At 45.5% G+C, this 24,870-nt stretch overlaps 1 protein-coding gene across 1 annotated transcript in view; it reads right to left on the bottom strand.

Moving 5' to 3' along the window:
- The window catches only part of ttn.2 (titin, tandem duplicate 2), a 195,437-nt gene that overhangs the window by 79,483 nt on the left and 91,084 nt on the right, over positions 1 to 24,870 (bottom strand). The window contains exons 95-132 of the mRNA XM_056389502.1: positions 24,256 to 24,525; positions 23,996 to 24,135; positions 23,756 to 23,882; positions 22,288 to 22,554; positions 21,919 to 22,185; positions 21,366 to 21,629; positions 20,198 to 20,337; positions 19,814 to 19,940; positions 19,389 to 19,655; positions 18,882 to 19,148; positions 18,267 to 18,533; positions 16,898 to 17,037; positions 16,672 to 16,798; positions 14,239 to 14,381; positions 11,672 to 11,795; positions 10,950 to 11,216; positions 10,597 to 10,694; positions 10,321 to 10,489; positions 9,712 to 9,981; positions 8,908 to 9,174; positions 7,863 to 8,141; positions 7,328 to 7,736; positions 7,026 to 7,150; positions 6,674 to 6,940; positions 6,285 to 6,554; positions 4,739 to 5,038; positions 4,159 to 4,461; positions 3,818 to 4,005; positions 3,501 to 3,615; positions 3,033 to 3,320; positions 2,757 to 2,908; positions 2,334 to 2,481; positions 1,954 to 2,253; positions 1,532 to 1,819; positions 1,143 to 1,439; positions 764 to 950; positions 551 to 666; positions 162 to 461 (exon numbers count right to left, since the gene is read on the bottom strand). Of these exons, the coding sequence (XP_056245477.1) occupies positions 162 to 461; positions 551 to 666; positions 764 to 950; positions 1,143 to 1,439; positions 1,532 to 1,819; positions 1,954 to 2,253; positions 2,334 to 2,481; positions 2,757 to 2,908; positions 3,033 to 3,320; positions 3,501 to 3,615; positions 3,818 to 4,005; positions 4,159 to 4,461; positions 4,739 to 5,038; positions 6,285 to 6,554; positions 6,674 to 6,940; positions 7,026 to 7,150; positions 7,328 to 7,736; positions 7,863 to 8,141; positions 8,908 to 9,174; positions 9,712 to 9,981; positions 10,321 to 10,489; positions 10,597 to 10,694; positions 10,950 to 11,216; positions 11,672 to 11,795; positions 14,239 to 14,381; positions 16,672 to 16,798; positions 16,898 to 17,037; positions 18,267 to 18,533; positions 18,882 to 19,148; positions 19,389 to 19,655; positions 19,814 to 19,940; positions 20,198 to 20,337; positions 21,366 to 21,629; positions 21,919 to 22,185; positions 22,288 to 22,554; positions 23,756 to 23,882; positions 23,996 to 24,135; positions 24,256 to 24,525 (8,340 nt within the window). The remainder of the gene's footprint in view (positions 1 to 161; positions 462 to 550; positions 667 to 763; positions 951 to 1,142; positions 1,440 to 1,531; positions 1,820 to 1,953; positions 2,254 to 2,333; positions 2,482 to 2,756; positions 2,909 to 3,032; positions 3,321 to 3,500; positions 3,616 to 3,817; positions 4,006 to 4,158; positions 4,462 to 4,738; positions 5,039 to 6,284; positions 6,555 to 6,673; positions 6,941 to 7,025; positions 7,151 to 7,327; positions 7,737 to 7,862; positions 8,142 to 8,907; positions 9,175 to 9,711; positions 9,982 to 10,320; positions 10,490 to 10,596; positions 10,695 to 10,949; positions 11,217 to 11,671; positions 11,796 to 14,238; positions 14,382 to 16,671; positions 16,799 to 16,897; positions 17,038 to 18,266; positions 18,534 to 18,881; positions 19,149 to 19,388; positions 19,656 to 19,813; positions 19,941 to 20,197; positions 20,338 to 21,365; positions 21,630 to 21,918; positions 22,186 to 22,287; positions 22,555 to 23,755; positions 23,883 to 23,995; positions 24,136 to 24,255; positions 24,526 to 24,870) is intronic.

Genomic DNA, 24,870 nt, shown 5'->3' with positions numbered 1-24,870 from the left:
GATTTTGGTAAAAAGTATGTAATTATAAAATATATACATATATATAAATTATGTTTTTAAATATTTTAAAATGACCTTTGAAAACATTCAAGCTGTTTCTTTAAGGGGGTGGGTCACCAACATTTTGTATTAGATCATGAGTCTGTGTCTGTTGTTCTTACTGAGTCTCTCCTTGCAGAGCACCGGGTCGCTTGGTTCGCTGGGCTCGCTCTCTCCGGCCACGTTCACGGCCCGCACCCTGAACGAATACTCCTGCTTTTCCATCAGGCCCTTCAGGAAGTGCTCCAGGACGTTGATGTTCTCCGCCACGCGGATCCAGTCCATGGTGCCGCTCTTCAGCATCTCAATGACGTAGCCATCAATCTTGGCTCCGCCATCGTGCTCTGGCTTGGTCCACATCAGGAAGCAGGAAGTCTTGGCCACGTCCTTCACCGTAGGTTTACCAGGAGGCCATGGAGGATCTGGAAGAAGAAGGAGCGAGATGTTTGTAACTCTCTGAAAGGATTTTAGACGCTCAGACACTAAAGTGAGAGGGTGAATGTCTTTGTACCGATTGGATCCTTGACGAGGATCGGGTCTGTCTCTTTGCTGGGTTTTCCAGTTCCGGCCAGATTCTCAGCCAGGACTCTGAACTTGTACTTCTTCCTGGTGGGAAGACCTTTGACTCTGCAGAGGAGAACATGTCACATCAACACGCTAAAATCCAGCAGAGCTCAGTGTTACACTCACTTTGACCAGCAGACAGTGGAACAGCTGGACTCACCTGTAGTTGGTGTCTTTGATGGGCAGTTTGTTGCACCTGATCCACTTGTCGTGGTCAGGTTCGTATCTCTCCACCCAGTATCCTGTGATGGGGCTTCCTCCATCCTCATCAGGCTCGTACCAGGTCAGGGTCAGCGAGTCCTTGGCGATGTCCGAACCCTCCAACTTATAAGGAGCTCCGGGAGTATCTGAGGGCGAGACAAGAGGGGTGAGGTTCATCCCAGCAGACCTGAACCACATGATGATCCTCTTTGTACACAAAGAACTGTATCTGACAAATAACGGACCTGTGTCCCTGAAACCTGAGACGGACCCGACTGTTAAAGAAAAAGAAACCAAATTTAAGCACCAAACATCAGTCCTACGGTCAGGTGACCTACCGAAGGGGTATCTGGCGATGATGGGCAGGTGCTCAGCTGGTGGGCCAACACCAAACTGGTTCTCAGCGAAGACTCTGAAGATGTACTCCTTGAACTTGACCAGATCCACGGCTTTGTACGTGGTATGTTTAATGGTGGATGACAGCCGGTGCCAGATCTCGCTGTCGGTTGCACGGCGCTCGACAATGTAGTTGGTGACTCTGGAGCCACCGTCGTCGCGCGGAGGATTCCAGGCCAGGAAGCAGGTCTCGTTAGTGATCTCGGAGATGTCGAAGGCGGCGGGAGGACCGGGCTTATCTGTGTGAAGAAATTGTATTTAACATTGAATTAACCCGAAACTTAAGAAGTCTTTATTCCCTATATTGTCTCCGTTTGTTAAGAGGTCTGACCGAGGATGTTGACGTCGACGGTGGCGGTGGCACGGCCGCTGCTGTTGGTGGCTTCGATGATGTAGGTGGAGCTGTCATCTCTCTTGGTTTTGGCAATGGTGACGGTGGAGTGTCCCGGCTTGGTGTCAATGGTCACCCTGTCGTCCGGTTTCAGGACCAGGTCGGCCTTGGTCCACTTCACCCGGGGCTCGGGTTTACCCGTCACCTCAGCGGGGAGTTCGATCTTGCTGCCGGCCTTGGCAGTCAGACCGGCCAGCAGTTTGGCGTCCAGCTGGATCTCTGGAGGTTCTGTGAGGTCGAAAAGGACGAGGGTCAGTCAGAGGTTTAGAAGATAATTAACAGGAAGACACTACAACTGCAGCTAAAGAATTTTAACCAGAGCAAAGTGAAAAAGTCATTTCAGGTTCAGATGCTCTCGGTACCTTTGGGATCCACAGCCTGGATCTCATCGGTGGCCTTGCAGGGCCGTCCGGCTCCGAGTCGGTTCAGGGCTCGGACTCTGTAGGCGTACCACTGGCCCTCGATCAGACCAGTCACCTGGCACTTCAGCTCAGGCACCATGTCGCCACAGGGCTCCCACTTATCAGTTCCTCTCTGGCAGCGGTCCACGTTGTAGCCGCGGATGCTGCTGCCGCCGTCGTACTTCGGTGGCTCCCAGGTCAGGAAGATGCCACTGGCGGACTTGTCTCTCCACCTCAGGTTCTCTGGAGGGTCGGGGACAGCTGGTGGGGAAACGAGACGGAGTACTTAGAAAGTCCCTTAATTAGCAGTTTGATTAATGAGACATTTGAGTCTGACTCACTGGCGGGAGAGGAGACGTTGACGGGCTCGTCGATGTACGCCGGCTCTCCTGGTCCACACTTGTTGCAGGCGGTGACTCTGAACAGATACTCCTTCCCTTCAACCACGTCGGTGACGGTGAACTCCAGATCCTGGACTCCTGAGGCCACCTGAGAGAGAGTTATTATCGGACATCAAACACTTCCCTTATTTTTTTTTCATCTAAAACTAATACTGATGGTAAAAAACACTGGACAACTCCTTCACACGACTGGTGTCACTGTTACTTAACTTTAAATAAACGTTCGGCCTCATGGAAATCATAAGTGACAGAAAATGTTTCAACATGAGAGTTTTTATAGCAGCTACTGAACTGTACACACGGTGAAAATCTTAAAGCCCCTGAGAGTAAATGACCTGTAACCATCAGATGTTGATGTCGTACCTTGACCCAGGTCTTGCGGGACATGTCCCGTTTTTCCACCTGGTATCCGGTCAGAGGACTTCCTCCGTCGTGCTCGGGAGCCTCCCAGCTCAGGTGGACATGCTGCCGTGTCACCTCCAGGACCTTGAAGTCCTTTGGAGCGCTGGGCGCAGCTGGAGACACAAACACAATGAAACCTCAACAAAACAAGAAGCACTTTTCAACCAGAAAATGTTTGTTCTGTTAAAAGTTAAAAAGTTCTTCAGATCAACATAGAAACAGTTTTTTCTTTTGTACCGATGACGTTGACTTCGATCTCTCCAGACACGGATGTGACGTCGTTCTCCAGGTGCAGGGTGTAGATGCCTTTGTCCGGGCGGACACTCGGCGTGACCATCAGCTCTGTGAACGTGGACTTGGTCATCAGGGAGACGCGCTCGTCGGCGGTCGTCAGCTCCTTCTCACCAAACGTCCACTTGGCGACGGGGGTCGGGTATCCAGTGATGGGGACTCTGATGGTCAGAGGCTGAGGGACGATCACCTCCAGGCCGTCTTTGAAAGCACTGAGGTCAAAGGTCGGGCCAACTGGAGAGGGATAAGAGAGCATTATGGGAAATTAAACATTAATTGCATTAATTTCTATATTTGGAAGGTCAAAATATCTTGTAATACTAAACATGTTACTAAACTTTGACATGCAATTCACATTAACTGTCACATGACTTCATTGATAATGAAACACATGAAAGGCGTTGACTCTCTCACCGTGCAGGTCGTCAGCCAGGAGAGGTCCGAGGAGGTTGGACGGGTCGGAGACTCCGGCGGCGTTTTCAGCGAACGCTCTGTAGTTGTACTTAGTTCCATATTTCAGACCAGACACCTGAAGTAAAGTCACAGGTAAAACAAAACTGTAACAAAAAACTCATTGTTAAAAATAAAATAACAATCAATAAAGTCCTGCTGGAGGGCTTTTACTGTGAACCAAAACTTCTGATGTAGCCTGACATGCTAACTGAGCCGCTCTGTGACAAGAAACAGGAAACAGGAAACAGGAAACAGGAAACAAGATTTCTTGTTCGTACCTTGTAGAAGAGGTCGGGGCAGAGGCGGGCGTTGCAGCGGAGCCACTTGTCGCTACCGTCCTCGCAGCGCTCGATGATGTACCCAGTGATCATGCTGCCTCCGTTCCTCAGAGGAGTCTCCCAGGTGAGCTGCACCGAGTTCTTGTTCTGGTCCTGCCAGGACAGGTTCAGAGGGGGACTGGGACGCTCTGCAGTGGACAGACAGACACAAGCATTACTTTATTGTCTCTTATGTTTGTGTTGAACTCGAAACATCTGAACTTAACCACGCGTCTCTAACTTCCTGTACATGAACACACGACCGCCCTGAGCTGTGCGAACCCTCCCTCAGTCTAACATACCGATGGGGTCCATGATCTTGACGGGCTGGGAGGCGGCGCTGGGCTTGCCGACGCCGGCTTTGTTCTCTGCCTTGACTCTGAAGATGTACTCTTTGTTCTCAATGACGTCGTTGATGATGGCGCTGAGTTCGTCGGCCTTGGTCACCTGGACGGGCGACCACTTCACCGACGTGCGGTCACGCAGCTCCACTATGTAGGAGGTGATGGGAGAGCCTCCGTCCGACTCGGGAGGCTCCCAGGAGACGGTGCAGCCAAACTTGGTGACGTTCCCCACGATGACGTTGAGAGGAGCCTCAGGGACGTCTGAAGACAACAACAGCAGATAAACATTTACAGTCATATCTCTGTTCAACACTTTGTTTAACTCCATTTTATAGTGACAGATAATTTAGAAATGAGACATTTCTATGTCACAACACCGTTTATGTGTTTTTACGTTTTTAAAAGGGATGTAAAGGTCAGATTCAGGACCATCGCAGTTTGAGTAAATATGTACTTCCTGTGTTTAGAGTAAATATGTATTTCCTGTGTATTGCCTGTGTAGAGCAGATTAAACGTATCAACACAAAGTCGTTCTCACCAAACTTGTTCTTGGCCTGTACGGGTTTGTCGGTATCTACGTTGGGTCCGCTGCCGACCCGGTTCCGGGCGCAGACCCTGAACAGGTACATGGAGTCCCTCTGGAGGCCGGTCACTGTGTACTCGGGACTGTCGATGTGGTCGGTGGCCAGCGTCCAGGTCTTACGCTTCACATCGCGTCTCTCCACCACGTAGCCGATGACCTTGCTACCGCCGTCGCTCTCGGGCTCCTCCCATGCCAGGCTGACCTCGCCGTCGGCGGTGTCCACCACCTGCAGGTTCTTCACGGGTCCCGGGACATCTGGGGAAAAAAAGCAGAAGATCGTCAGGATGACATAAAGAACACAGGAACAGGTAAAGATACATTTATTGTCAGAACAGTGAGGAATGGATCCTAATAACGTAAGAAGCAGAGTTAGTTATGGACACTCATATGATTGGGGGCATTCTGGGTATTTTTGGGCCTTTTTATAAGACAGAGACAGAACTGACAGGACAAGACAACAGAGACTGACACCTAACATCTGAAACCATTAGAAATACACTCATATACACATTCAACATCTGTTTGAGTTGATTTTTGTACAGTTGAACTTCTTCACTGACAGCTGGACCTCAGCTGTGTGTGCAGGCTGCCACCTACTGCTGAAACCAGGAACTGCACTACATTAAACTGCTGCTGAGAAAACCTCAGCTCACTGGAGCCTGTTCAAAACATCAGCACTTGTTATAATAATGTCACAACCAGGTCCATTTAGTAGCTGTTCTGGAGCTTTTTATCAGTTTGTAAACTTTCATGTGGATCTGTCAGGTTCGTCTGTAGAAGTTGAGAAATGTCCTGGTGGTCCATGACAATCACCTGTTCTTCCTCTCCTACCTGTCTCTGAACTCCACATGCTTAGTCAGTCTGTTTATTGTGAAACAGCCTCTGGAAACTGAACAGCTGATAAACGACTGTTTCTGAACTGCTGAGGAACAAACTTCTTCATCAGCTTCTTCTCACTGATTTTTCTAGAAAACTCAAAAATGATTCTGAGGATTTGTGTATACATTTTACGTTTCTGTCTTTTTTATAAAGATTTTTCAATCAGTAACTATCAAAATCAATAAGCCCCAAGTTCATCATATATCCAGATATTCTGCTCAGATTTCAGTGAATTCTGACACAGATATTGAACCTGGTCTCTGTGTGAACCTGGTTTCTGTGTGAACCTGGTCTCTGTGTGAACCTGGTTTCTGTGTGAACCTGGTTTCTGTGCGAACCTGGTTTCTGTGTGAACCTGGTTTCTGTGTGAACCTGGTTTCTGTGTGAACCTGGTCTCTGTGTGAACCTGGTTTCTGTGTGAACCTGGTTTCTGTGCGAACCTGGTCTCTGTGTGAACCTGGTTTCTGTGTGAACCTGGTCTCTGTGTGAACCTGGTCTCTGTGTGAACCTGGTTTCTGTGTGAACCTGGTCTCTGTGCGAACCTGGTTTCTGTGCGAACCTGGTCTCTGTGTGAACCTGGTCTCTGTGTGAACTTGGTCTTGGTCTTTCTCTGACAACTCACCGATGACGTCCAGCTTGATGAAGGCCTCCCCCTCTCCGTGTTTGTTCTTGATATGGATCTTGTAGCGGCCCTCGTCGGACTTCTTGGGGTCCTTCAGCCGGTACTCTGTGCGGTCGGCCGAGGTGTGGATGTTGTCTTTGGGCAGACTGGTGTTGTCGTACAGCCAGTCGGCCTCGGCCTTCGGGTAGGCGCTGTAGGGGACAGCCATGACGATGGGCTTCCCGGTGTCTGTGACGTAGTTCTGGTCTGTGGTCTTTATCTGAGGCACAGCTGGAGGAGGAGGAGGAGGAGACACCGTCAGACAGACAACAACACTGTGCTGTGGTCGTTCTTCTTGTTTAAATGATCATCTCTCTACACGAGACTCAGGTGTTTGGGTTTTTTCTTACCTGCCAGCTCCAGCTTGGCCTTGGCGTCTTTGTCTTTGACGATGACTCTGTACTCTCCCTGGTCTCTGGGTCTGATCTCGCAGACCTGCAGTCTGTGGACTTTCCCCTCGCTCATCATCTGGTATTTGTCTCCCTGGACAACCGTCATATTGTTCCTCAACCACTTCACCTCCACTCTGTCCTTGTTGAGCTCCACCTCGAACACCACGTCCGAGCCTGGAGGTTCAAACGCGTCCTGTGGTGGTCTGACGATCTCCACGGGGGTCTCTGCAGGACAGAGGGGGTCAGTCAGGGCAGGATCAGAACTGAGACTAGATTCTACTAAAAATACAGTTTCTATTGAGGAACTCACCTTCAACAAAGAGCCTGGCTCTGGATCTCTTGTCGTCCACACCACAGGCGTATTCACACTCATCATCAGGTCTGCACTCCTTGATACGAAGGGTGCAGATCTTTCCAACTTTCTCAAATGTGTATCTGGAAAATAAAAAGTTGATTCAGATGATTCAGGTTTGAACAAACTTTATAAACGAGGGTCTGACTGGGTTTCGGGGTCTGACTGGGTTTCGGGGTCTGACTGGGTCTCAGGGTCTGACTGGGTCTCAAGGTCTGACTGGGTTTCGGGGTCTGAATGGGTCTCGGGGTCTGACATACCTGGGTCCTTCTCTGATCTCGCGTCCGTTCCTGTACCACTTGACTTCTGCTTTCTCTTTGGTCAGCTTGCATGAGAACTCGGCGTCCTCAAACTCGGTGATGGTCTGGTCCTTCAGGTGCACGCTGAAGTCCGTCGGCGCCTCGCTGATGATCAGCTCGGCGGTGGACTTGTTGTCTCCAGCCACGGCGGTGTACTCGCCCTCGTCGGCCAAGGTGCAGTCTTTGATGGTTAGCGTGTGCTTGTCTTTGTCCACTCTGTAGACGATGCGTTTGCTGAAGACGATCTCCTCGCCGCCCTTCATCCACTTCAGGGTGGCATTGGGCCTGTTGACCTTGCAGGTAAAGCTGACGGTCTTCTTCTCCTGAGTGTCGATGTCCTCCAGAGGAACCACGATCCTCAGACTCTCCTCTGAGCAACAGAAAACACACATGTTGATCAGGAACCTGCTGACATACTAATCGTTTCACTTCCTATTCAGTGTTTCATTAACAAACCAAATGACATGATGTCACCCCGTCGCCGTAGCCCACTGACCTTTGACGGTGAGGTTGCAGGCGCTTTTGGCATGCTCTCCTCTTTGATTGGTCAGGTTGATGCTGTAGTTGGCTTCGTCTCCCTTCTGGGCGTCTCTGATCCTCAGGGAGAAGACGTTGTCTCTCTGGACCACGACGAACTTGCTGCTCTCGAACACTGTGTCGTCGTTCTTCAGCCACTTGGCCTTTGCTCCCTCCGTGTTCACCTCGCAGTTCAGGACGACCTCCTGACCTTCTTTACCCTCCGTGTCCTTCAGCGGCGTGATGATCTTCAGTTTCTCTGCAGGAAAGAAGATCACACATGTTCTACTGAATCGAGATCAAACTATGAAACATTCGAATACAGAGTAAAAACCGAAGCTGCGAAAACAACGAAACATTTTTATTTCTGGTGAAGTTACTGTGTCAGAAATAATCAACTAGATTAAAGTTTAATATTTAAAAAAAAAAAAAAAGTTTTAAACTGAACATGAATTAATAATTGAAAAATTATAAATTATAACAAAGTTATGGAGAGTTTCTTTAGGTTTCCATTCATTCTTTTTATGTTTAATGTTGAAAGATAAATTAGATTAGATAAAATTAATTTTCTTTTCTGTTGAAATGCTCATAAAACAGACTTTATTAAACTTTAAACTTGAACTAAAATATACATTAAAATAAACATATACATTTATACAGACAAAAACAAATACAAAATATACAAAATATAAAGAAATTCTAATCGTTTTTTTTAACTTTAGTTTTTGTTAAGGTTTTTCAACACCTCACAAATCTCAAACGTATGGAAGCCCCACTTAGACAAAACTATGACTTTCTAACTTCAAACTGACATAGGAACTAATAATTTTGAGTTAGTAAAAGTCAGTTGAAATTTACACATAAAATAGTTAATAATTAAAAGTCAGATTCTTCCATACGATTGAAGCATCGAGCACGATTGAAAATCATTAACTAGATTAGTTTTTGAAGTTTTACACTGGTAAAATCTGACAAGTGTTTCCAGAGCTGAAGCTGACTGAACACGTCATTGCTCCTCGTCTTACCGAGCACGGTGAGGTCGGCGCTCGCTCTGGTCGCTCCGATCACCACCGTGTACCCGCCCTCGTCTTTCAGCTCGCTGTTCACGATGACCAGAGTCCGTCTCTTGCCATCGCTGACCATCTGGTATTTGTCTCCCGCCTCCAGCTCCTGATCACCCTTCATCCATTTGACCTCGAAGGTTTCCTTGGAGACGGAGCAGGTGAACTCCGCCTTGTGGCCCTCCACCACCTCCTGGCTGCTCGGCCTGGAGATGAACTCAGCAGCAAGTTCTGTAACACAGAGAGAGAGAGAGAGAGAGAGAGAGAGGTCAGAGGTCAGAGGTCGATTTATTCTGAACTGACAGAGTTAATATATACGAGCATCAGCTGGGTCAGATAATTCACATATCAATGCACACTTTGTTTGATAGTTATAAGAATTAAAAATCTTAGACTTTAAATGATTAAAATAATGTTAACATTTTACTTCACAGGACATTTTAAAGTGTTTATTTATTAGCAGTTGCTCGTTCTAACTTCTCCTATGAACATATATTTTATATTGTGTTATCAACCTCGAGTTAAAGCTCTATATGTTCTTCTTCTTCTGTGTTTTATTTGAAGTGTTGATCCATAAGAAGTTTGTTAAAAATGTTAAAAAACAGTAGGACTAAAAAAAAAAAGTGTTGCCAAATAAATACAGAAATAAATGAATGTAAAAATCTGAATCTGGAATGTGTTAACCTCCGACAGTAAATACATGTATTTATACAGTAATTATACGAAGCTTCTGCAGCACAGTCACAATCAGATCGGAGTTATTTTTACCATTAATCCTGAGGTTTGCAGAGGTTTTGTTGCTGGGACTCAGCCTGCAGTTGTACTCTCCAGCGTCGTCCATCTTCAGGTCCTGGATGAGGAGGATCCTCCTCTTCCCGTCCACGATGTGGTCGTAGCGGCCGCCCTCCGGCAGCTCCTCGTCTCCTTTGTACCAGGTGACGTCGGCGCTGGGTTTGGACACCTCGCAGATCAGTTTCACGCTGTCCGTCTCTGTTCCCTCCACATTGGAGAGGTTCTTGGTGAACCTGGCCTCCTCCTCTGGAGCGACAGACACAGACGGTGAAACAAAGTCGACTGAAGGTCACAGCTGCGACGACAAAGACTCAGGACTCTGCTGCGGTCACTGACCTTACAGCAGTTTTATTATCCTCAACTAAACCTGCACTAGATATTTTATCTCAACACGTTCTGATCTAAAATCATAATTACAGCAACATTTCCATCAAACCTCCTGAGAAGGAGTTTTCATACAGAGTCCTGGTCCTGATCTGAAACGATGAATCCACAGTGAAATCAAGCTCAGACATGAGTTCTGCATGTGTGAGACCGAGACTCTGATCTGGAATAATTCACATGAAGAAGAGTTTTCATCCTTACCGATGACAGTGAGCATGCCGGAGGACTTGGAGGTCTTTGCGTCACATTCGTATTCAGCCTCATCGTCGAACACGGACTTGTGGATGACGAGGGCGTGTTGGCGACCTTGAGCGATAATTTCGTACTTCTTTCCCTTTCTGATTTCACTTCCATCCTTATACCAGTGGACCTGCGAGACAGTGAGGAAGAGGAGATCTCAGAGACGGAACAATCATTTCAAACCTTTCCTTCTTTCATCGTTTCAGTCTGGACAAACAGACGCAGCAGTGTTCTCACTTTGACGTTCTCTCTGGAGACTTCACATTCAAACCTGGCAGATTCCTTCTCCTTCACCTCGACGTCGTGCAGCGGCTTCGAGAACTCGATGTGTGGCGCTGTCGACACAACAAAGACACATCAACAGGGTCATTCAGGTCCAATACTGAGACGTCCCCTAACCTGTCTTTACAAAGGGTTCCTTAAGTCATATGAGGAACATTAAACTTTAAGGTTCCTGGGGTAAAACAACTCATTTGTTTAATTTTCAAAGAGGTAACCGTAGTCGTTTAAAGGGTCCTGAAGAAGGTTGGGGTTCCTTCAGATTTATAAAGGTCCTTCAACGCCTCGCCACTTCTATAAGCTGTACTCACGTTCCACGTTGAGGAAGCAGGAGGTTTTGAAGTCTTTGGCGTCGCAGGTGTACGTCCTGGAGTCGTCCAGAGCGCAGTCGTGGATGAGCAGCGCTCTCTTGCGTCCGTCGACGATCATCTCGTACTTCTTGGTCTTCCTGATCTCCTGTCCGTCCCTGAACCATTGTACCTCTGCGTTCTCTCTGGAGACTTCACACTCCAGCGTGGCGGTGGCCTCTTCTTCCACCGTCTGGTCCTCCAGCGGCTTTGTGAACTCCACCGGAGGCTCTGAGCAAACACACAGAAACAAACATGGGTCATTTAGTTTCATCGTTTCCTGTCACATGACTCTTCTGATATCCAGGACATTCCTTAACTTAAACGAGGTTTTAAAAACCATCAAAACTGATGTAGAGAAAATTCTGATCATTTAAATGTCAGATATAAATCAGACCTTTTATATCTAAACTAAACAACAGCTTTTCTTTACACGGAATCTGATAAAGTTTTATTATTATCTCAATTATCCTCTGATCTGATTAAAGCTTTTCTTTCACAGAGTTTAGAAACTTAACACCAGACTGAAAGGAAGCATCTGGTTGGTCGGAGTGATGTCACAGTGTACTGGAGACGCTACAGGTCGACTAAACCAGGAATTTCAGAGTGTGATAAGTTCCTGTTTAACCTGGACTAGGAGTGGCGTCTCAGTTGAGTCCAGTAGAACCAGAACATCGTTGTCTTACCGTTGACAGTGAGGTTGGCCTCGGTCTGGAAGTCTTTGGCGGTGAGTTTGACTTGTCCGGCTTCATTCAGCTGCACGTCTCTCAGAGTCAGGCTGTGGACTTTACCATCCGACTTCAGCACCACCTGCCAGGTCCAACACAGGCATTCATTAGGAGGTTTTAATCTGCCCTGCACACTGCCTCTCAGGCTCAACACAGGCAGTTAGTTAAGGAGTTAAAAAGTCCCTGACATACGCCTCTCAGGTTCACAGCCCCTTTACATCCCGCTACATGTTCGTTAGAAAGACGCCTTGTTAGGCCACCTTTGCTTTACATCAACACAACAGCAGCAGTGTCTGTCCCACCATGACGCTGCTTCTCCCTTTTACACAGATGTTGATCCGGCTCCGTGACCTCCACTGCCCCCACCCCACCCCCCACCCGCGAGGAGGAATAAAGGTGCAACATTCCCGCCTTCAAAAGGCTGTAAAAGGGGGCCAGACTGAGGGTTTTACCTTCCCTGAGTGTTGCTTGTCAGGTTCAACAGTCAGTCAAGAGGGTTTCCCTCCTCATGGTCCTTACCTCTTACAGGGAGTCATTTCACTCTTCTTGAGGTTTCCTGGGGGGTCGAGTTATACGTGATCAGAACTAGTTTGTTGGACCGCACTGGAAATAAAAAGTGTTTCTAGTTGTTTTGAGCAGCTAACTTGTGTTAACTTCTAACTGTGCCCTGAGCATCGCCTGTCAGGTTCAACACAGTCAGCTTTGGGTTTTATTTCCCTCCTGTCGGGTCCCTGATCATCGTCTGTGTTAGGTGACTGAAGCGTACCCACCAGGTCTACAGCGTACACTCAGACTCCACCAGACGGTGGGTTTTCTCATCCCTCAGCTCTCTCTGTGGGGTTCAGAGTTGTCAGGTCTCCAGCAGACTCATGGTCAGTCAGCTGAGCCCTGACAGCTCAAACGAACACAGACAGCTGCTTTCCTTCCCCCGATTTAAACCGCCTGACCCCTGACACCTGAGGGCTGATTTTACCACACAGCCACCCACTGTATATCACAGTGAGCTGTCTGAGCCACAGTCACATAACTCACTGAGGAGCAACTCAACATATGGTCTCTGATGTTAAAGGTCCGCTCCTCGTTCAGTAGAATAACAAGAAAAACACTGGCCACTAGTTGCTGCTGTAGGTTATTAAATAAACAACAATCAACATCATCATTTTCAATGTTGATGAAGTAAAACATCATTTAATCCTGATCTACACTGATCATTTGATCCATTATAGGTGATCAATAAAGGTCAAATATGTCTTGTTCTGTGATGATAGGATGCTCACGTTTCCTCAGACAGAAGTGATTTATTTTATTTTGTGTTTTATTTTCAAACTTTAATCTGAAATCAGATCAACTCATCTGTGTGTGAGTGTGTGTGTGAGTGTGTGTGTGTGAGTGTGTGTGTGTGTGAGTGTGTGTCTGTGTGTGTGTGTGTGTGTGTGTGTGAGTGTGTGTCTGTGTGTGTGTGTGTGTGTGTGAGTGTGAGTGTGTGTTTGTGTCTGTGAGTGTGTGTGATGAGGTGATTAGAAACATGTTCATCTAATATCATAAAGCGTACAGTCTATTTGAAACGTGCTTTGAAATCTGAACCTCTGTTGTGATTTGACGCTTTAAAAATAAAAACTGACTTGACTAATAGTTTATCATGTTTCTTACACTGTTATTAACTTACAGACTTTAAATCCGCTCAATAAATAAAGCTGGTTGACTCATTTAAAGACTATTTTAACAGAATTTTAACTTTTATCATCAAAAACAGTCAATAACTATTTGATATAAAGACGAGACATTCAACAACCAGACGACGGAGGTCTCAGCTCATATCTTCATATTAACACTGTTCAGTGTGTTTCTGCATCATTTCCTGACTTCGTCTGGATCTTCTCTTTAAAACAAGTTGAATCAGAGCGTCGTCGACAACAACCAGCTGATGCAGCGTTTGAATCACACTTGCACAACCCACAGAGAGATCGCGTGTCTGTTCTCAGGTTACATCCCATAATCAAACTAATCCCCCGTTATGACTGGCTATCAGCTCAGGGCCGCACTCGCGCCGAGCTCTGCCCGACTCTTATTTCAGCAGGAAAACAGCAAAGATCTGAACCGAGCGACAACATTTACAGCACGTTGTGATTTTAAACCTGGAGCTGACAAACAGCTCCTGTTGCCACCTGCCCCGCTCCTCAGCCTCCTGCAGCTGTTAAAAATAACCCCAGAAACGCTTGCGGGGCAGAAAAGCCTCCCTGCCTGCGTTATCTCAAAACCAGGATCGAATGCTCAGCTGGAATCCTGAACCTCCGGCAGCAGGCCCTTATATGAAGACCGGCTGAGCTGCTGTGGCCCGGGGCGAGGAAGACTGAACGCTGTGTACAAATGGAGAAGGAAACCCGGGTCCTGGCTCTGGACCAGGACCACGAGGCCTCTGTGGTGACTTAGTATCAGAGTGTCAACAGGTCTTGAGTTTCAGGAAGTGAATCCTGTGTGTGGCGCAGAAACACAGCGAGGACTCGGTCAGGTGTGTCGGGACTTACTCTGTCGCTTGGTTCCAGCTTTGTTTCCCCCAGGAACCACTCGACAGCGATGCCTTCGTATGACAGCTCGCACTCGAAGGTGGCGGTCTCACCGGCGGTCACGGTGGCATCCTTCAGAGGCCTCATCAGGCCGATCACTCGGGCTTTGGATTGAGGAGAAGACATGGTTAGCCCCCCCCCGAAACAGGTTAATAGATCCAAAAAATCCCCAGAGAGAAACGGCTAATCCTCAGTGGCTAATCCTCATGGTGCGGTTGAGCTGAAGGCAGGCCGCTGAAGCCCTCAGGACAACTGAAGCCGGCCTCCCTGGGACTTGGCACTGGGGGCTAGGCTCATTAGCATACGACCTGCCGTCAGATGTATATGGCTGGTGGAAACCAGTGAGGGACGGGGTCGCGTCCCGGCCCCTGCCAATCACTGCAAACCTGCTCTAGATAAGGCATGCGGCTTCTAAAATAACCGAGGGGCCCGATTGGCTGAGAGCCCACCTCTGAAAAACCCATCGGGGGGGGGGGGGGGGGGGGGGGGGCAATCTGCTCCTGTCAATCACCAGCTTGCAATTTTCCTGGAAAAGGAGAATGTGGAGCTCCTCGCAGGAGTTACCCAACGTCACGCTCAGGAAAATGCCAACATCACGGTTCAGCCTGTGTTGTAACGCTGACATGTAACAGTGTCGTGCGACTTTGGTAACGGGGGGCTGAACTCAGATCCAGAATGTCAAGTTTGGATTAACAAACCACATCAGTTATTTACAACAGGCTTCCTCACATGCCTGAATTAAAGCTCTTAACGGGCAGTTAAATGTCTGGCAGCGCCGCTGACAGCGAGCTGAGAGTCCCACGCTTCATTTAATCAGCGAGCTGTCAGTCTGAAGAGTTTACTGTCAGTATCAGCTCCGCAGTGATTATCTCTGCTGACTGACAGCGAGCCGACACATCTGAGACATCTGACTGAAACAACATTCGACACTGCAACAAAAACTCAGTTTTTAACGTCCTACAGACGCTGCTTCTTTCTGAGGATTAAACTACAGCTCAACACTTTCTACTTGATTACATTTATTTTGATTAAATGTGAAATTTAAAAATGTTTGAATGTTTGTTGAGCTTTTCTAATTCTCCCCGAAGCAACAAACATGTAAAACTAGATCATTAAAACTCTGTCATCATCTATTCAAGTAGAATTATCTCAAAACATTTTACTGCAGCTTCATAAATGAATGACTCGTTGAGGTTGTTTTGTTGCAGTGTAGAAATATTATCAACTTCCTGTTTTGTGTCTTTGTGAAGTTTAAGTTTCAAAATTTCAGTCACAGAGAATTTAACAAACACATGATGAGACTGACGTTCTCCAGGTGACGTTGGGTAACAGTTTCCACACAATTTATTTTCCACATCAGTTTTTTTTTGTGTCTTTTAGTTTCTTGAGAAAAGTTCCCTTGACTCAGATTTGAGCTTTTCAACAAAGTCACGTTGTCTGTTTGTTAAGATAAAAGCTGAGGGATCTGTCATGAAGATTGAACAGGATCTACTTTATCTCAGCTGATCACTCCTCATGTCCACCTGAAGCTCCAGCGTCTCACCTACTGCTCTCTTCACGCTAGTCTCCTGGACGTGTGTAAAAGATGTTTATTGACAATTAAAATGAAATTAATCATTAATGATGGTACCATTAAGACCAGTGAAGAACAGACACAAATTCTGTTTTTCAATTTGCTATAAAACTAATTCAAACGACTCAAAACAATATAAAAGTGATTTTGGTGAAGGACAGTTTGAAGACACTTCTGAAATGAGGAGGAGAGAGAGTCTCTGAGTTTACATGTAAATCAACCAGATTCTTTCATCCAGACTCAAATTAAACAATGCGACAGATTCCAGCAGCTCTGAAACTCCCTGATTTAAAACTCCAGGCTGTTCCCTCCTTTTCCAGTGTTTATGCTAAGCTAAACTAAGCTAAACTAAGCTAAGCTAAGCTAAGCTAAGCTAAGCTAAGCAGCAGCTGACTGTAGCTTTTCTTTAAGGTAGCACTCAGGACCAGATTACAGAAACTGGAATATGGTGAATCTTAGTTAAATCCTTTTGAGTCACACATGGTACCATTATTATCAATTATCATTAATTATTATTAATTATCATTAACTGTTATCATTAAATGCAGCCAATTATTTCACCAGGAAAAGTTTCTCCAACATTTTCTTCGTCAACGTTTCTTCTCCTTTCTGCCTCAAATGTCAGTTTTACCCAGAATTCATTGCAACGTGAGCACATTGCGCTCTGACCGAGTCACACCCTTTAAACAGGAGTGAACCCGAGAATCTAACAGCTGATACAATGAAGACGAGCGAGAGCTGTGAGGATCAGGAGTTTCAGGGATTTGTAGCCGCCTACCAACAAACTGTCTTTGATGTATGTCAGTGTTTATTTCTGTCACCTTTGACCCTGAGCTGAGCTGTGGATTTGGCATTCGCTGCCGAGAAGTCGATACTTCCGGCCATGTCCATTTTGCAGTTGAGGAGGATCAACACGTGTCGGGCTCCCTCCTCCTTGATCTCCACCTCCTGAGACACACAAAGTTAAACACACAGTTAAACTCATCATGGAATCATCTTTCCTTCTCTTGTTTCTGGTTTAAATAAAGGTTCAGTGATGAATCTTACAGCAGACGAGTGGAGCGCCTCTCCCTTCAGTTTCCAGGTGGCGTGGAGGTCCTCCTCAGAGATCTCTGTCTCAAACGTGGCCGTCTCCGTCTCCGTGACCTCCACGCTGTACAGTGGGCGAACGAACTTGATGTCGCGCTCTGCGGGGGTTCAAAGACACGTTAGAGGAAACGGCGGAGGGTGAAGCTAAGTGACACCCAATGAACATCTGGAGGAAACAGATTGTCATGTGCGGTGAAACAGACAGGAGTGTGGCGGTCGTGGAGGACGGACAGACGACATGAAGACGCCAGGAGCTGACGCTCTCATTCAGAGCGACTTACAGTCTGAGCAGAAGCAGAACAACTTGAATGAACTGACAATAAACCAGCCCTTGAACATCTCATCATCAGAACATCAGTGAGAATCATCATCAGGACATTTATAGATTATTTTAATCAGACTGAATTCTGAAACTGTGAATCTGTAATAAACATCAGAATATTATTATCTGTATCATTTCTATTATTATTGTTAGTAACAGTCGTAACAAATCAACAGTTCAAGTGTTTTATCTATGATCTATATATCTGATTATATAAGAATCAAAAATTAATAGGTACTGACATATCTAAAGTTAATAAAGGTGAGATTAACAAGATTATTGATTATTGTTGATTATATTTTTCTAAATGTAAAAATGTTTTACACATTTTCAGAAGGTCTGAGCTGTTTTCTGCTGCGTCTGCTTGGTTCTGTTTGGTTCTGTTTTTTTTTTTTTTTTTTAAAGTATATTTTTTTGGGCTTTTATGCCTTTAATGGACAGCACAGTGTTTGTTTTAATTAGCATTACTATAAAAACTCACTGTTGCTTTCAGAAAAAAGGCAAAAACTGCCCTAAAAAATAACTTAAAAAATCGGATCTCTTCATCTGGTTCTTGTGTGCTCCTGGTTTTGCTTCAGTTTTAGTTTTTTAAGAGTATGAAATGATCTAGCCCTGAAAAAAATCTTATATAAAGATTTATGATGAATAAAATAAAAATAAATGAAAATAAGTGAACACTATCTGAACATTATAACATGTATGTGAACACTGACATGGACACTGAGAGAGGAGACATTCACATGACAGTTATGTCTCCATCGTTGGCTCAGAGGTCGCAGCCGTGTTTCCACACAGTTACAAAGGGACATTGAGATGTGAGGGCTGGTTTATCCTCAGGTGTCATGATCAATAATCAACATCACAAACACTCAGAGAACACGATACAGTGATGGAGGATGGAGATGAACGGCGCCGAGGTGTCGGTGAATGGCGGTGGGCGGGGCCTGATTCTGCAGTCCTGAACTGAAGTTCTGGGGGAAGGGGCCGGATCGCTGCAGGTATTACCTTCGATGTTCAGCTCGGCTGTGGTTTTGTCGGTGCCACAGTCACAGGTGAACACTCCCATGTCGCTCTTCACCGCCTTCTTGATGACCAACATGCGCTTCTTGCCGTCCGACTGGAGGAGAATTTTCTTGGAGGGAAAGATTTCGTTCCCGTCCTTGAACCATCGGACCTCGCCAGACGCTTTGCTCAGCTCGCAGGACAAAATCACCTCGTCCTTCTCGACGGCGGTGTAGTTCTGGAGCTTGGCTGTGAAGTACAGGTCGCCCTCTGCAGGAGGACACCAGCAATAACCAGTTTAAAACAAAACGTAAAAATATCAACAGGTAAAACAGAACGAGGTGGACAATGGACCTGCTTGATAACGTACAGACAGACCGACAACACAGTGGGACAGTTTGGGATGTAAATTAAAAGGGAAAGGAAATCACCAGTGTATTGCTATCGCATCTCAATTTACATTAGTAAATGGCAGCATGTGGAGTGACAGTATTTATAGTTACAGGCAGGAAACCTCATCAATACTGAGGTGATATCTTCAGTATTGGTTCTGGGAATGTAGACCATGACCTGATCATCTCTACAATCCTCTGCGTCCCTCTGGAGAGGGATACTAACCGAGCACCGTGAGCATGGCCTCTGACGTCTTGGCCATGGCCTCCACTCTGATCATGGAGGTGTCGTCGGTGGTGACCTCCTTGAAGGCCAGCGTGTGGACTTTCCCGTCCTCCGACATGTGCACCACCTTGCTCGGGTGCAGACGGACGTCGTTTTTGTACCAGACCACTGGGATTTTTTCATGCGAGAGTTCAACGCTGAACTCTGCAGTTTCTCGTTCCTTCACAGTCACATCTTTAATCGGCTTGATAAATTCGAGGCGGATACCTAACAAACAGAAATTATATGTGTATATATATATATGTAATTAAACATAAACAGTTGGGAAAACATCTAAAGATTAAGATTATAATGGTGCCTAAAAGATCGGCACTTTTTACTATTTCTGTGCTCGACTTCTGGACATTTAGTGTTGTTGAGAGATTTTGTCATTGACAAACAGCCCAGATGAAAAGCGAGGTTTTGCCCTCATGTACACATCGTACCACTCCTGATCTGACTATTTACCTTTGATAATCAACTTTCCAGACGTCCTTTTATCTTCAGCCTCAAACATGTATTTGGCTTCGTCCTCATATTTGGCAGATTTGACAATAAGCGTGTGACTCTTTCCATCCACCAGGAGTTCATACTTGTCATCACTTGACAACTCCTGAGATCCCTTTAGCCAACGGAAGCTTTTGGGCTCTCTAGAAATTTCCAGTTCAAACTTTGCCTCATCCTTTTCGTACACATGCACATCAGCCAGTGGTGTAATGAATGACACTGGGAGTTCTGTTGATTCAGACAGGTAGAGTTAATATCAAGGTGTAGACTGAGAAGCAGAAAGAAAACCTGTGTGCTCCATCTTTTCATTGTCAAAGAGGAAAACCGTGAGCACAGTGCTTTGCTTGGAAAGGTGTTAAGATTCTGCACATGACGTGAACGCTCACCCTTCACTTTCAGGTTAGCAGAACACTTGGCGTTGGCGGCAGCAAACGCCACCTCGCCTGTCTGCGGCACTTTGCAGTTGTACAAGACCAGAGTGTGTTTGGCTCCGTCCTCCACAATCTCAACATCCTGCAGATGGCCAACAAACTTCAGCATTTCAGCAAACACATCAGGACTCACAGAAAAGTGATCAGGGCACGGCATGGTCAGTTCACTGTCATTTGTTAGCTAACGAGAGATCAACGTTCATCTTAATGCTGACAGGTTAGCATTTGAAACTTTTCAATACTTAGGATTCTTAACGAGATCCACATCCAAATGAAAGTGAATCAGACCACGGCTGAGATAATATCTGCTGAGATGTACAGTATTTTAAAGACACATACGGCGGATGGACTGAGGATCTCTCCGTTCAATTTCCACTGGCCGTGGACGTCGTCCTCACTGAGCTCGACCTCAAATCGAGCCGTCTCTCCGTCAAACACTTCAACGCCATACAGCGGTCGAACCACCTTGATGTGGCGAGCTGACGTTCAAGAGAGGGGACATTTAAAAACATTTAAACATTCAACACATACACAGGACATATACTGTATTTACAGTATCTACACACACACACGTATATACACATATAGACAACAGACACACACAGATAGAGTTGCCCATAATTTAAGGTAGAGCTTCTGCTTTGGCACCAAACAGAAACCTTAAGTTAAGGTCCTGTAAAGAAACCTCCTTTATTGAGCTTCAGACACTTTCATTGGACCATAAATAACCAAATGGCTCTCAGTGGTGGCTCTAACAGTAAGGGCCTTGTCACACCTACAGTTGGTTTGCTCTGCTCTGATTCAGTTGATGAGTTTGTAAGATTGTCTGGCTGGAGCAGGAAAGTAAACACAGGAAGGAGGTGACAGGAACAATCTAGCTCTAACTTGTGAGTTCACCTGCTGGTGAGGTCGGATAAAGTTCAACTCTTTCACAACAAAAACGAACCGCTCCAGAGTTTGTTTGGGACTGGACCGAGACCACCTCCTCGAAAGGGTCTTGGAGTGATTGTTCTGGTCCAAACGAACCATACCAAGGGGGAAAATGATACAGGGTTTCATTTCACCCTAAGAAACAATGTGATGATCCAGTTTTGCAAGGACAGTCTATGGGACAGCAGAAAAGTTTTTACAGGTGTGAAGGTAAATCAATTAATCTGGTCATGTCACTGCAAAAAGGAAATTCTGATGAGCCATTTGGTTCAATATGAACCGATTAGAATAGTGTGGTGCCACAGTTCTACAAAAGGTACTGAAGACCAATGAAGGGGACAGATGCTCTCTTATGGGAACCATGAAAACCTTCTGAAGAAGTGTCTTCATGAGAGACAAACAGACAAAAAAGCAGAACATTAAGAGGCAGGTGCTCCGAGTGCAAAAACTGACTGAAAGAACTAGGTGATGGGGCGTGAGGTGTGGTTAGGAGGCGGTGCAGGTGAAGGGAAAGCTAAAGAGGTACGTCAAGAAGGGAGAAGGTGCCTCAAAAATCTAAAACAAACTCTGTCTTTACCTTCAATGTGCAGTGTTGCAGTCGTCTTGTCTGTTCCACAGTCACATACGTACTGTCCTTTGTCTTTGTCCCCTACTCTCTTGATCACAAGGCTTCTGCGTTTGTCCTCAGCCTTAATAGTCACCGTCTTAGAGGCCTTGATCTCGGCCTCATTGTGGTACCACATGACATTGACATCTTTGCTGAGCTCACAATCTAGAACCACCTCGTCTTTCTCCACTGCAGTATAGTCCTGCAGCTTAACCGTGAAGTATGCGTCTCCCTCTGGAATGGGGACATTTTTGGGTGACTCTCCATTGCACATGTACAACAGATGAAGTATATGGTACGAGTCAGACACAGGACAAAACAGTAACACAAAAAAGACGAGGAACACAAATGCACAACAAAGAAAAACAGACACAGAAACAATGTCTCACAAATACACAATAACGTTGTGTTGTGCAACCTGCACTGGAACAAACATGGACAAATTGTACAAATAGCTGTGGAGAAGAAGAAGAGACACACGAGACGATGACAGAGAGAGGACAGGTGGTTGCTCTTGGTTTACCTATGACTGTCAGGTTGGCCATGGAAGGAATTCCTTTGGCCTCAGCCTTAATCTGGCACGTATCATCTAGAGTCACTTCCCTTATTTCTAGCATGTGTTTCTTTCCGTCCACTTGAGTGAGCACTGTTCTGCTCGGATGAATTTTAACGTCGTTCTTGTACCAAGTGACGGGGATGTTCTCATGAGAGAGTTCCAGCTCGAACCAAGCCGTTTTGCCTTCTTTTACAGTTTGGTCCTTTATTGGTGAGATAAATTTGAGCCTGATACCTATAATTGCATTAATAAAGCATATTCATATGAGTTAGCTTGCAAGAGGAGGCAACCCACTCAATGAATAGTTATGTCCAGTAATGATGGTCCAGCACTTACCCTCCACTGTGAGTCTAGCTGTTGAAGTTTTGCCCAAAACCTCAATCGTATATTCGTCCTCATCATCAAACTCACAGCAGTTTATGATCAGCATATGCTTCTTTCCATCATCGATGATGTCATACTTTTGGTCTGGGGTGATGATGTCAGCCCCTCTATACCACATGACCTTAGAGACATCCTTCGTGATGGTGCATTCAAACTTAGCCTGTTTCTTTTCAGGCACAGAAACATCCTTCAGTGGGACAACAAAGTCCATTTCGATTTCTGGTTTAAAAGATGACACAGGTACAGTACATCAACAACACAACAAAACACAACAACAGCGCAACAGTCTACAGCAGGTGGTCAGTTTACCAAGTACACCCTTGTATGCTGCTGTGGGTTATACCCATCCATGGCTCCAGAGGTCTATAGAATAATACCACAGGGGTATGAGGGGGTATTGGGTATTTGTGAAAACACTACGCTATTGCTTGTTGCTAGATTAGTGGATTTTAGTTCACTGATGGTATACACAGCTCATCACATCTTATCCTATAGAAAATCTGTTGGAGACATCTTCAGGTTGTGCAGGTCATCTAAGCAGAATGACATCACGGTGCATCTCCAGGATTGGTTAGGATGCATTGCGTTGAAGGCTAAAATGCTGTCACCAAGGAACTTTGTGTTGTTGGCTTTGTTGGTTTCCTCGTTGGTTTCTGGTTGGTCTTGCTGGTTTCTGGTTTGTCTTGTGGGCTTCTTGTTAGTCTTGTTGGTTTCTGGTTGTTCTTGTTGGCTTCTTTGTTTGACACATTTTCCAAATTCTGAGAACAGTTTTATCAGAACTCGAGAAGAATCTTATTGTCTGTGCCATTCTTCTTTCAACATCAGGTCCTCACCAGTTATGTTCAGCCTGTGACTACTGGGGAAAATCAACCATTTACTGATGTTCTAATGTTAAATCAAACAGTTACTGGACTCGGACTGGTTATTACTGTTATTTTTTGGTAAAACTAAGGCAATGTGATTTCATGTCTGGTAGAGTGACCCATTAATGAACATGGGTTTGGTGTAACTAATAAACTGGCCACTGTGCTTAGATTTAACAAAACACATTTAACCACAGACAATACGAATGTACTGTAGGGTAACATCACAACAGACAGACAGGTTTATATTTTCCACTGAACACACTGTAATACAAACAGAACAACAAATACAGGACACCGTTTTGAGCGCTGGAAATACCTGGGCTCCCACGTGAAAATTCCTTTTCGTCTTCTTGGACTGCGTAAAGTCTCAACGAATGGTGCAAATAATGAATTCCACTTCTCAAACCTATTAAATAAAGACCTAAGGTCCGCTCTTATGTGCCATAAAGCTTTATTTTGTTGCCCACGGACCTTACGCCTTTATTTTTACAGCTAATATCCTAAAACCATGGTACACTGTAGTTCCGATCCTGGATACCAGGAATACGTCTTACCTTTGACATTGAGCATTGCATTGGTTACAGCATTCAGAGCCTGGTAGGACACTTCTCCAGCCTGGTCCAGTTGGCAATTTTTCAAGATGAGCCTACGAACTGTACCCTCCATCTGGATATCGCACATCTGATGAATACATGACAGTACGTTTATATTTAGAAAATACTGATAATTAACATGCAAATGTAAAAATACATGCATCTAGACTTATCTGCCAAAAACAAGTCCACCAGTCTTACCGGGGATCTGGTCAAAACCTCTCCTTTGAGCTTCCATTCCCCTGGAACATCATCCTCAGAGATCTCTGTCTCAAATGTAGCATCTTCCTTCTCAGTCACCTCAATGCTGGCCAAGGGCCTCAGGATTTCAGCCTCGCGCTCTAAGGAAGAGGTTGTATTAGTACTCATAAATATCAACCAAATGATAGAAAGATAGAGAAGATAGAGAAGTATTTGAGGGGCTCAAGTTTAAAGGAAGGTAAATAGGCAGACAGATAAACCTCCTAGTGTCAGCTTCGCAGTGTAGACACGTCCTTCCACCTCCATGGCATATTGTGCCACGTCCTCAGGCTGACAATTCTTGATAGTGAGAGTCAGCTGCTTTCCTTCCTTCTTGATCTCAACCTTGTCAGAAGGAGTGATCTCATTCTCTCCTTTGAGCCACTTCCAGTTGGGAGTCTCCTTGAACAACTCGCATTTAAATATAGCAGCTGCCTTCGGTTTCACATGCTGGTCTCTCAGTGGTTTCACAATCCAGTCTTTGATAATTTCTGGTGGAGTTAAACACAATGTACACTATTAATTACTATATTAAATATTACTAAAATATAGTCGGAAGCAGGGAAGAGGAGCTAAAATTGGCTTAATCGTAGTGAAACTTGTCTAATTTCAGGTGGTTTTCACAGATTTCAGTTTGAAGTGATGTTTAGGGAGAGAATTCAGAACAATCGCAAGATACAGTTGTTAAGTTGGTAACCAAAAAACAAGAATGGGCCAAACATGGTGCCCTGAGGTACGATGACCACCATTCCTGCCATTATTCATTCCACTATACATTCCTGAGAAAGCGACAAAACTGGTATCGTTTCTGTATTTACGGATATGTAAAATCTCTT

The sequence above is a fragment of the Seriola aureovittata genome, chromosome 11 (assembly GCF_021018895.1).
Source record: "Seriola aureovittata isolate HTS-2021-v1 ecotype China chromosome 11, ASM2101889v1, whole genome shotgun sequence".
Lineage (NCBI taxonomy): Eukaryota > Metazoa > Chordata > Actinopteri > Carangiformes > Carangidae > Seriola > Seriola aureovittata.
This window is presented reverse-complemented; position numbering and strand designations above follow the sequence as displayed.